This window comes from Thamnophis sirtalis, unplaced genomic scaffold, assembly GCF_051295495.1.
Source record: "Thamnophis sirtalis isolate CommonGarterSnake01/CBP01778 unplaced genomic scaffold, rThaSir2_p1.2 scaffold_3, whole genome shotgun sequence".
Classification (NCBI taxonomy): Eukaryota; Metazoa; Chordata; class Lepidosauria; order Squamata; family Natricidae; genus Thamnophis; species Thamnophis sirtalis.
In genome coordinates this window covers 155,850,101-155,863,122 of record NW_028261383.1, presented here as the reverse complement: position 1 = coordinate 155,863,122, position 13,022 = coordinate 155,850,101, and the positions used below count along the sequence as shown (strand labels likewise).

At 41.1% G+C, this 13,022-nt stretch overlaps 1 protein-coding gene across 2 annotated transcripts in view; it reads right to left on the bottom strand.

The window, feature by feature from the left end:
- MAP3K12 (mitogen-activated protein kinase kinase kinase 12) overlaps positions 1-13,022 on the bottom strand; it is a 127,259-nt gene that overhangs the window by 91,802 nt on the left and 22,435 nt on the right. Inside the window, exon 1 of one of the 2 annotated variants that reach the window (XM_087710509.1) lies at positions 12,405-12,568. The exons of the other annotated variant lie outside the window; for it this stretch is intronic. Within the exon in view, the coding sequence (XP_087566635.1) occupies positions 12,405-12,503 (99 nt within the window). The 5' untranslated portion in view covers positions 12,504-12,568. Of the gene's footprint in view, positions 1-12,404; positions 12,569-13,022 lie in introns of those variants that run through there. 2 annotated transcript variants of the gene reach the window in all.

Genomic DNA, 13,022 nt, shown 5'->3' with positions numbered 1-13,022 from the left:
AAAACAAATGCTACTGCTTTAAATCGTTTTATGTTTTTGAAGTTTTGGGGTTTGTGCAATATGAGCATTGTGTTTCTAAAAGGGTTTGGATGATTCCCTGCTTGTGAATGGAGCCAAACTTTCTCTAGGGTCATTATCTCATTATCTCTATCTGGCAGGCATGTAGAATGAGCCTCAGGCAGGTTTCTTTGTTAGCAGAAAGAAAGAAAAACAGCACAGCAATTTAGGGCTAGAAGGCTACTAGGAAGTCATCTAGTCCAACCCCCTTCTGCAGCAGGAAACCTTACATTGTATGGATTATTTTGGTGCCTCTAACAGAGAGGAAAATTGCCAGAAAGGATAAATAGTTTACTAGGACAAGGCTGCCATGCAGAGGAAGGTAGAGATAGTCCTTGACTTATGACTACAATTGAGCCCAAAATTTTGGTCGCTAAGCAAGAGCATTGTTAAGTGAGCTTCACCACATTTTACCCAATCCATGACACCTCCTGGTGAGTAACATCAAGTTGGCCACTCCCACCCAGTCACATGACTGCCAAGCCGCTCCCACAAAACAGGCCACACCTACAGAATAGGTTCTAAAAAAAATTGAAACCCACCCTTGGTATGTATGTATGTATGTATGTATGTATGTATGTATGTATGTATCAGGGGTGGGTTTCAGGCGGTTCGCGGCGGTCCCCACGAACCGGTTGGTCGCGAACCCGGAAGTAAGTAACTTCCGGGAACGCCAAAGGGTCCACCTGCCCGCCCGCATTTCTTACCCGGTTTTGACGAGTTCTGTGCTTCCATGCATGCGCAGGACACATACAGCGCCTGCGCGATCCTCCAGGAGCAGCTGGAGCATTGCACAGACGCTAGTACGCATGTGTGCACTGCGCTCGTGCATGAGGACGCCGCCGGCCCCGTTTCAACCGAACCGGTTGGAACGGGGCGAGAAACCCACCCCTGGTATGTATGTATGTATGTATGTATGTATGTATGTATGTATGTATGTATGTATCTCTCTCTCTCTGTCTCGCTATCATCCATCTATCTCTATCTCTATCATCTCTCAACTGTCTGTCTACCTCTATCTATAAATCTGTCTGTGTCTGTCTGTCTGTCTGTCTGTCTGTCTGTCTGTCTGTCTATCTATCTATCTATCTATCTATCTATCTATCTATCTATCTATCTATCTATCTATCTGATTTTTATCCCATATTTATTATTTTATAGGTAACTCAAGGCAGCGAACATACATAAAATACTCCTTCCTCCTCCTCTTTTTCCCCACAACAACCCTATGAGGTGGATTGAGCTAAGAGAAAATGACTGGTCCAAAGTCACCTAGTTGACTTTCATGCCTAAGGCAGAATTAAAACTCACAATCTCCTGGTTTTTAGGTCAGCACCTTAACCACTATGATTTCTAGTTAGTATGTCAGATATAAAATATACACATGTGTGCTTAGTCAAGCCTGTAAACATTATTATAAATCAATAATGAAATAATTGTTGACATATATAATAATTGTAATAACATAACATTACAAACCTTTTTCCCCATCTGCCTTTTGATATATCATGAGGTCTTAGGAAAGAAATGGGGTACCAGCAGCTCCTTAACTGGCCAGCCAGCCAGCCAGGCCAATGGTGAGCATTATGGATTTTCAATATTTGGGGGAGTCAATGTTCTCATTTGGAATTTAAGGAAAATGTCTTGCATAAGAACTGCCAGAAGGGGGAGTAGATTCATCTGATCCCAAAATGGCTGCCATGCTGGATTTGGCTAATATGTAAAGCAACCCTTAACAGAAGACAAACTGATGAAATTTCTTCCTGGTGCCCTCTAGGGAAAATGCTTTCAACAATCTTGTTATATTGGGTTTTTCTTCCCCTGGGCTAATGGATACCCCTCCAAACAAAACCCTGGCCCTCAGCTAGTCACTATTTTTCTTATCTAAGAATACCCCAGGGTCCAATTTAGAGCCCCCAGGAATTATGCTAATCAAACTTGGTGCTGGAGAATAGCATTTTACAGCAGACCAACATCTCATTTCATTTCTCTTTAATGAAAAGAATATTTAAAATCTTAAAATCAACGGGGGATGGACAGTGCCCAAAGGGGAGGTTTATGGCTCTTTGGGGTCCACCAGTACAGTATTAACTACTTCTACTGTACATCATGCTTCAAAAAGCACAGAATATATACATTTATGTATGCATTTATACATAGAAGTATACATTTACATATTCTTTAAGCAAGACTTTTTTCCAATGACAGATTTGGTTTGTTTAGATTTTAAGATTGCTTTTTATTCCACATTGCTTTTATTTTCAGATTTTGATGTTATTTATTGGTTTTATTGCTAACCTCCAGATTGAGGGCCAGAAAGTGTGAGTTATATAAATTAACTGAGGATATTAATGAATAAGAGAAGTAGTCCAAAATAAAGCTATTAATCCCTGGACTATTCTGTCAGGCAATTTTATTTTAAAATTGAATATTAGTCAGAAAAGTATCTTTTCCAGCTCTTGCTATTGATTTCTTTAACTAGATGTTCCAGGAGTTGAATCTGAGACCCTTAATGGGCGATCATGTATTCTACCATAGGACTAAGACAGAGGTCAGCAATCCCGCAGCTCGGAGCTGCATGTGGCACTTTCATCCCTCTGCTGCGGCTCCCTGTTGCCGGTGGGCACCAGAGGTGGGTTCCTACCAGTTCGCACCTATTTGGTAGAACCGGTTCATCAAATCTACCGAACCGGTTAGAAGAGGTTCCACCAGTGGACCCGGAAAGTAGGCTACACCTACAGAAGAGGTTCCAAAATTTTTTGAAACCCACCACTGATCGGCACCATAATTTTGAGAGGAGCTTCCGGTTGGGGGAGAGCGGGGAAGCATGGCGTGCCAAAAGGAGACTCTATGGCAATTGGCTCCACAATTGATAGGGCTTTCGTTTAGGACAGGAAGAGGAAAAAGGACACCGTGCTAGAGGGAGACTCTGGTGGAGGAACCAGACTTCCAGTTGGCTCCAGAATTGAATGGGGGGCTTCTGGTTAGGACCTTTGTGGCTCTTTGTTTAAGGTTGCAGACCCCCGGACTAAGATAACCAGATCATAAATAAATTCCTTTCCCTTGTTGACTAAGGCATAAAGAGGAAGGTTCTGTTCATACCTGTGCAGGAGGCAAAGGGAGCAGATGACATCATCTGTGTCCTGATATCCTGTGGAAATGATGCAAATGTTATAACTTGCACGATGCTAGCTACTAGTACATAATTCAGGCCCATTTCCGTGAAGTTATCATGATGCCATGGAAAACCTGGTTTTTTTCCTGTCATTGCAGAGGTTTCAGCATAGATACCCAGCAGTTGCCTCAAAGCTACATTTAAAAAACCCACATTTTCAGAAAACAGGGTGGTATGCCATGCTAGGTGGCTTTGAGTTCTCATGGAGGGAGCTGTTTATGGTCCCCTTGTAATTGGATTTGTTTTTATTGTAGCTTTAAAGTGATGGATTGCTGGTTTTATTTTTAATTGGATTTCATTGTCACAGAGTTTTTATCAGTTCTGAGTCCCCTTGAGCATAATAAATGCACAGTCGAAATTATATAAATGAATAATACATCTGCTATGATCTTCAGTGGGAATAGTGCTCCCATCTGCCCTAGTAGAGGTTTGTGGCTCAGTTTTATACTAGAGGCAGGTTCTCATTGCACTACAGTGACGCTGAAGACTGATAGGATCACTGGGTGTATTTACTAATAATTATTTCTTCTAAATAATGGGAAAGAATGCATGACTGCCATGATGCTAACTGTGCTGCAAGGCTGTTAATGTTATAAATTATGAGTGTGAGCGGGGGAGATTTGCTACTTCTTGACTGTCGCTCTAGGAATTTTCTTACTATGCTTGAAACGTCACACCTCCCTTTGGGATACATCTACTGGAAGGGGATTGCATGATGCAAGAGCTTCTGCTTGGACATGGCCAAAAGGGAGGAAATCCATTGTCGAAAGAGAACAAAAGAAGAAAACTATGACCAGGTGTCCTATATGCCTGCTCAGCCTGTTGTTCAGGTGCGAAATGTTGATGAGGAACTTCAAGACTCCACCTGCTAGTTACACATATACCTATCAAGTCACCCTTCTAGAGTAAACAACTTCACACAGAGAGCATACAAATTCAAAGAACAAGTATCGTATTTTTCAGAGTTTAAGATGCACTGGCATATAAGATTTTGAAGAGGTAAATTAAAAAATTTTTTTGCACTCTGCAGACCTCCCAAACCATCCGCACGCCTCATTTTTTGTGAAAAACGAGGCAGGCGGAGAGTTTGAGAGACCTGCAAGTGCTCCTGGGGGGGGGGGGGGCGCAAAAACGAGCAAAAAACAGCCAGTTTTTCACGAAAACGGGCCTAGTTTTTGCCCCCCAAAAAGGGCATGCATAGTCTTTAGGAGGCTTGTAGAGTGCTCCTGGGGGATGGGGGGAGGACAAGCAAAAAACAGGCTGTTTTTTTTCTCTCCCCAGCCCCCAGGAGCACTCTACAAGTCTCCTAAAGGCTATCAACATCCATTTTTGTGAAGAGTGCAAGGTTTCAGGAGGCCACAAATGCTGTATTCAGCATATAAGATGCATCCAGAGTTTCACTCTCTTTTTTGGGGGGGAAAGGTGCATCTTATACTCCGAAAAATACAGTACTATAAACCAAGGATGTTAAAAGCATGAGATAAAAAAAGAAACATACAGTAGCTAAAGCTAGTTTATATTGATTCAATATGCTAGACCTCTTCCTATCTTTCTCTAGTTAGGAGGAAACTTCCTTGCTTGTACATTCCCAGGCACCATTTTGTCCATTCCCTTTTGTTCTTTAATCTTTTCATCTCTCTGTTCTGGAGGACCTCATCAGTTCCATCCAACCTCAGCTCTTCCAGTCTTCCCCTTCCTCTGAATGGTCTATTGATTCTTCCTTCATACATTTGGCAACAGCTAAGCCTTGGGTGTTCACAAGCAAACAGCCTGACCACACAGTAATCCATTAACTCAAATAAGAAGCAGGTGGAAATTAGCCCACTTTATCATGCAAGTGGGAGAAAGAGGCACAACAATGTGAACTTTGATTTGACTGTACATTAATCTTGCATTTGAAAATCATTTGGGTTCTCCTGTAATGGCTTCTTTAGCTTTTCTACAGCAAATCGATTTGTCTAAACTTTTGGGTCCTTGGAAATTTATTATTTTGTTTTTTTTTCTCTAGCCTGCTGAAAGAAGTTTGCCATATCACTTTTGCTGTTAAATCATCATTTATGAACTTATAAACCACGTCAACATAGGTCTTTCAATAGTTTTTGTATCTGGTTCACATTCATTCAGTGCTCATAATTTTTTCAACTTCTTCCTGTTTTACCATACACAGTTTTTAAGAATGTCATTCCCATGCCATTCAACTTCTTACGTTTTCCCTAACATGCCTGTCCCATTTTCATATAACTAAGTGGGCAGAAGAATGCTCTTATACGCAGATCTATCTGCTACAAGCATTCATTGCATGCATGGGACCACATGCTAACTCCAATCTCTATCAACATCTGGGCGGCTTAAGTATTTCTCCCCCTTTAATAAACATTTTGATCAAAATTCAGAATTTCACCTACTTTTCACCATTAATTTCCATTCATTCAATTTTCCTTGCCACTCTTTTGCATTCATTTGTGCTGCTTTTACCTCCGATGGGGAAATAATAATAATAATGACACTGATAAACATTGTCACGCATGGATGCAGTCCATACACAGATCTTGTGTAGTTGCTCTAGAAGCAAACTACAGCATCTATAGTAGCATTTATTTAGTTTCATCCGTTTTCATCATGCTGGAGTCGTGTTCTTTTCATCTATTTTTTTTAACATGAATATTTATAGCACTTGTTTGAATTCCACTCTTTGACATATCCTTCTCATTCAAATCTCCAAAATACTCCTTCCAGCCTTCCTTCTCTTCACTTTCATCTCAAATCATGTCATCACTTTTATTTTTAATTCTGTTCATGCTGCTGCAGGCCCTCTTTACCTACTTCCAAAATGGTTTTTATAACTACCCTGTATTTTCTATGCCTCCTTTAATTGTTCCTTCCTCTCTTTGATTACATTCCTTGTAACTCCCCCCCACACACACACACATATTAGAGAAGATCTTTCTTACATTGTTATTCTTTGCAACAGCAACCATTCTCATTTTTTCTTATCTAACCCCTTTTTAATTTCATTCCACCCGGTATCTTTTTTTTTAAATACTTAGTGAAACTCCACACTCTTCTATGGCACTGGTAACATCAAACTTCTCTCTCTCCCAAGCAGCTTCTCATTGTCTTTCCTTACATCCTTTCCTTTTCATTCATTCTATTGAAAGATCAGTCTACCGTACAATATTTCTTCAGGCATAACTTGTACTTTTTCTATCTGCAGTTGCTCTACTTTAACTCTGGGTTCTTTCACTTCTTTCCTTTTCTTCCATGTCCATTTCCCCCCCCCCCACAGGTCAACTCTTGACGCTACCACTAAAAAATAATTATATGCCACATTCATATCCTATCATCACCCTGTATCTTTCATTTCTCTCTCTCACTGTTGCATCACAAAGAATAAAATCAATTGTGCTTTTGGATTTATTCCACTATAGGTAGGAATATTCCTATTTTTATATATACCTATTTAGACCTATTCCTACCTATAGTAGAATGAATATAAAGTTTAAAGTGTGCATTCAAAAATCAGTAGCTTATTTTTCTGAACAGAGAAACTCATAAAAAAGATGTCATTTATTCTTAGGTCTCCAAGTGGTCCAATCACATTTTATGTATTTTCTCACCTCCTTTTCCTCCATCCATTCATGTCACCTAGCAGAATAACCCCTTTCCCCAATTTCATTGGAGTGTGACATGGCATGACCATCAACTTATGGTTCCCTGCTTTAATGGGGAGCCTTAATAACCTAGACGGCACCAATTAATATTTTATGACATGCATTTTAATCCCCTCAATCGTAATTAAGTTCCCTGCATGTATTAATCAACTTTTCTCCATAAGGTCTGAAGACTTTCATTCAGACCTATTGCATGCTTCTGTTAGTTTCTCAAGAAGGTTTTATTTCTCTTCTCTTCATTTCACAGACAAATAATGCATCTACTTTTCTTCCATTCATTGCACTAGATAGCTCTTTATCATTTATTTTCTTACAGCCTAACTTGGAAACTTCCCTATCTAGTTCAGGTTTCCCTATTAATGAATGACCCATTTTGGTTTAAAGGTAAAGATTCTCCTAGCACATATGTGCTAGTCGTTCCCAACTCTAGGGGGCAGTGCTCATCTCCATTTCAAAGCCGAAGAGCCAGCGCTATCCGAAGACATCTCAGTGGTCATGTGGCTGGCATGACTAAACACCGAAGGCACATGGAACGCTGTTACCTTCCCACCAAAGGTGGTCCCTATTTTTCTACTTGCATTTTTTACATGCTTTCAAACTGGCAGAAGCTGGGACAAGTAATGGGAGCTCACTCCATTATGCGGCACTAGGGATTCGACCTGCCAAACTGCCGACCTTTCTGATTGACAAGCTCGGCATCTTAGCCACTGAGCCACTGCGTCCCTTCATTTTGGTTTACATACTATCAAATCAACTGAAGCCCAGTTTTATCCTAAGCATGATTATATTATTCATTGCACGGCAATATTTAGAGATCACTTTGCAGGACAACATACAATTTTCGTCAACCTTCTCCCCATTCCCACATTAGGAGTTACAGGTTGTCCTCAATTTACAACGGTTTGTTTAGTGACCATTCAAAGCTCCAATGGCACTGAAAAAAGTGACTTTTCAGCGTTTTTCACTCTTTTTTTTAAAATATATTTTATTCATTTTCACATTCCATTTTACAATCACTTATATACAGGGTATTTGCTATAAGAAAAAAAAATAAATAAATAAAAAAAAAAAAAAAAAAAGAAAACACAACTCATCATTCACAACCCCACCTGACACTTCCATCCTCCATACACCCCATCTACCCCCTCCAACTTTCCTTTCCTCCCTCTAACGCTCCCCTCCTACTTCCCTTTCCCCTCAAACCTTCCTTCTCCCCTTACTCCCAACACACCCTCCTTACATTCCCCTTACTCCTTCCTTACTCCTCCCTCCTCTTTCCCTCTACCTCCCTCCTTGGTGTATTCCTTTATTCAAGTGTTGTTTATTATAATCTGATAAAAAGTAAAATAAACCAAGGGAAAAAAAATATAAAGAAAGAAAAGAGAAAAAAAAAGGAAAAAAAAAAAGAACAACCGTATATAAGTGCATTCTTGTTCTTATTGAGACTATGTTAACACTCACCTACCCACCCCCCATAAATCCCCATCCCTACTCCTCCCGACTTCCCAGGGCCCACACCTGGCACTGCCTTCTATCTAAAACGCTTTAGATAGCGTTTTTCACTCTTACGGCCATTGCACCATCCCTACAGTCATGTGATCAAAATTCAGATGCTTGGCAACTTACTCATATTTATGACCGTTGCATTGTCCTGAGATCATGTGATCCCTTTTCGCGACTTTCTGACAAAACAAAGTCAATGGGGAAGCCAGATTCACTTAACAACCACGCTACTAACTTATCAACTGCAGTGATTCACTTAAAAAATATGGTAAGAAGGGTTGTAAAATGGGGCACTTAACAAATGTCTCACTTAGCAACAAAAATGTTGGGCTCAATTGTGATCGTAAGTCGAGGACTACCTGTACATTCAGAGTACCAACGCACAGAAGATACTTAGGATACCTCCCCTTTTTAATGAATATCTTTAGGCAAGTTTGAGTTTACTGTCCTCTAATAACCTTTAAAAAATAAGAGTTAGTAAAGCAAGACACATGGCAATCCAAAATATCCACATACAGTATCCAATTCTAGAACAGGGTGTACAAATCTCAACTCCCCTCTTTTACTAGGAGGGGGAAGCAGCAATCTCGTGTTAATGTGATGCTTCTTGACCAGGGCAATGTCTAAACTCAACCCTCTTTCTACCGACTCCCATCCAGGTCAAGAGAGTGAGGAAATCAAGACTGCATCCATCCCTGAGGAGAAGACAAGCAAATAAGTTGTCCTCAAATGACAGAGTATGGTCCAGGATGACTAAGAACTACTTCAAAGTTTCTCAGACTGCTAGACATGCTTCCCCCCCCCCCCCCCGGGCCGTTCTGATGCTGTCATATTAAGGAATTGGTGACAGAAGAAGAATATAATTTAAAACACAATAAACTGTCTTATTATGAGAAATGAAAAATAAATATTTCCGGGCCACATCCACTTTCTTGCTAGTCTTCCCTGCCTTCTGGAATGCAGCCCTCGGTTTGCCAATTTCAGACCATGACTGGTCTCTAGCTTGAAAAAGTTTTCCATCACCCTGAGTGAGACTACAATGAACACAGTTCAAATTTTCACTTGAATGTGATGAACTTGGAATAGCTACCAATATTCAGTCTAACCCCCTGATGGCGAACCTATGGCATACGTGCCACAGATGGCGCACGAAGCCTTCTCTGCAGACACATGAGCCATCACTCATCTCAGCTCCACTGTGCATGCATGCACGCCTCCCGCTACCAAGCTGATTTTGGGGTCTCTGCCGTGCATGCGGAAATGCGTACCCATGCATGGGGAGTCACGCACGCATGCTTGGGGCAGGGGGAGCACGTGGGGTGCAGTGCTCCATTTTTGGCCCCCAGGAGGCTTCAGGGAGGCCCCCCTGGGGCACGGGGAGGGGATTCAGCCGATTTGGACGAACTGGATGCTAATTTTACATCTGGTTGGCTGAACTGATAGTTGAAAGGACTGGCTGGCCCCTCCCACCCCACCCCACCCCTCCCACCCCACCCCACCCCTCCCAGGAGTCTCCAGGTGGCCAGTTTTGGATGCCAGGTAAGTGCAGGACCTGCGCAGAGTTTCTGGGAGGGCGAAAAACGGGCCTTCTGGAAGTTCTGCAAGTCTGGAAATGGACCTGTCTCCGGCCTCCGGAGGGCCTCTGAGCCCTGGGGAGGACATTTTCAGCCTCCCCAGAGACTAGAGGAAAGCCTTGGGGGGGGGCATCGCGTGCACATGCGCAGGAGACTGGGGCACAATGCATTATGGGTATGGACACACACACATGCTGTTGTGCACGTGCACCCAATTTCGGCGCGAGAGGGAAAAAAGGTTAACCATCACTGGTCTAACCTAAACCCACCAGGATGGAAACATATTGGGAAAAGTAGACATATGGATTATCTTGGGTTCCTTAGAGGAAAGGCAGAATTTGGTAAAAATTGATAAATTGGTGAAAGAGAAGGAAGGAAAAGTCTTTGAGGGGTGCAGGAGTGGGTAGCAAAAATAAGTTGATATCCATAATGATGGGATGGTAGCCTTACCCCCTTTTTAATTGGTACCATTGCACATAAGAAAAGGCAGAACATTGGCTGAGTATGCATGGCCAGCTTTTTGATTCCTTCCACAGATACTCCCTGAATCTTCAAGTTTTCAATTTTTACTATAGAAGCACACCACACATTTTGCAAAAAGAATTTGTCGGTGATTACACACACATACACACATACACTCCTCCTTTCATCTTCTGTCATAAATTAAATAAACCATATTCAAAGCTGTTTCAAAACTGCTTCAGGCATCCTTTGGAACTGGAGCAGAAGCTGGACCCAAAAGGCAGTTGTTGACTCTCCCCATATTCTCTGTGTCTCTGTCTCTGTCTCTGTCTCTGTCTCTGTCTCTGTCTGTCTGTCTGTCTGTCTGTCTGTCTGTCTGTCTCTCTCTCTCTCTCTCTCTCTCTCTCTCTCTCTCTCTCTCTCTCTCACACACACACACCTATGCACCCATCTATTGTATCTGAGCTGGAAATACTGTTAAGAGGTTTTGTGAACTTTTTCGCGGTTCAAAAAGACGAACGAGCGATTCCACCTTGCGAAATCTGTTTACCGAGATATTGCAACGAAGCAAACGGACACATTTATGCAAGCAGGTTGACCTTACAAACCACAACCGACCTCAACGCGACAATTCTACCTCCAAGATATGGGAAACCTTTTCACATGTAGCCTCTTGTTTTTTTCTTTGCCTGAGATCTCTCCCGTGTGTTAACTGCTAAAGCAGACATAGCCTTAAGCCAATCTATGATACCGTATGAGCCACAATTCCTCAAATTTTCATTGAGGCTGTGGAGGTGAGAAAAAGAAATGGGACATTTCAAGCTGATAGCTCGTATGGTTGTTTAAATATAACTGTCTGCTCTGTACCTTGCCTTAATGATGGCTTATAATTATTTGGGAATGACACGGCATGCACTAAAGCTACACGTAAATTATGAGTGCAGCTGCAAGGAGGGCACAAAATCTATTCCAAGGTTGTCTGCAAAGAGAAGCCCAAAAACTCAAGCTGGAATCCATGATGCAAGTTTTTAAAAATGCCGCTTCAATCATACCTTTATGGCTGACATCTTGACTTTTTTGACATATTGATATCTCAAGTAGTAAAAAATAATTTAGTCCAATTAAAATTTTATTCCAAAATAAAAATTCCCTTCTCACCCCCATGGGTGACTTGTGTCCTCTTCGAGAGGACACAAGGGAGTTCGAGAGGTCTGCATGGAATCTTAGTTGTTCCCATCACTGCACCTTTCTTAAGAAAGAGCTCTGACATTGTTCTTGGGATCTGCTGCTTAACAACTAATTCCCAACACTGTCAAATAATTTACTAAGACTGTATTACTATTATTCTTCTCTTCCTTCCTAGTATCTATCTGTCCCCACTTAAGACTTGTTGCTTGTATCTTTCAACTTATATTGTTTTATTTGTTTACTAGTACAAATTGATAGCTTATTAGTAACCTTGACTATCACTAAGTGTTGTATCTTTTTTATTCTTGATGAATGTATTTTATTCTCCTTATGTACACTGAGAGCATAATGCACCAAAGACAAATTCCTTGTGTGTCCAATCACACATGGCCAATAAAGAATTCTATTCTATTCTATTACTTTATTTTATTTATTTAGTAAACTTATATGCTACCCATTTCACCTAGAAGTGACTCTAAATGGTTTACAATCATAAAAAACAAACTAAAACTTTAAAACTGTAAATGACAACACTAAGATTGTTTAAAATTAACAACCATGGGACCAGCATCTTGTTAATTTAACATAAATGCTTCTTTAACCAGCATTTATATGAAAAGTATTTCAACATATTTCAGTACATTTCATAAGCCATGAATGTAAAAACAAAAACAAGCAAGCAAACCAACAACAACAAAAACCTAACTCAGCACACCGTGCAAAAAGAAAAAAAAAATTTGTTTAGGCTACTTTTATCATATCCCAGCACTTTACCTTATTCTTCGTTTTAAAATGTATCCTGGGCTGGCCTGATGACCTTGTTCTGAGGTCTTCTGGGTTCTGGCTGATGTGCGTACGGGAATCCTTGCACATCCATGCTCCAGACACGATGGGAAGGCTGAAGAGCCTAGAGACTGAGAACTTCTATTGTCCCCAGAAACAGAGAGAGATGCAGCTGCTGCCATACAGAGGCACAATTGCAGTGGAGATACACACACAGGGCCTAGTTCACATGATACTGTTCCTTGAGTCAATAGGGTACAGGCGCTAGTGAGTTGTGAGAACTCCCAAAAGACATTAACTGACTCTCTAATACCAGGGTATTAACTTTCATTCTGTTCAGCTTTTGGAGAATTATCCTGCCAATGGATAAACATGCACTCATCAGCATCCTAAGCCTTTCCAAAACGTTTTGTGCTTGAGAAGAATAAAAAGAGGGTTAAAATAAGGGGACCAAATGAGGCAGAGCAGCCTTAAATCTGCCTCTGCTAATTTTTACGTCTCAAAAGATGCTTTGAAATATTTAGGAATGCTTACCGGAATATACACTGAAACACAAAGCATTTAACTGTATTGTGGAAGGCTGTGATTTCTAGGCCAGCTCAGGCTTTT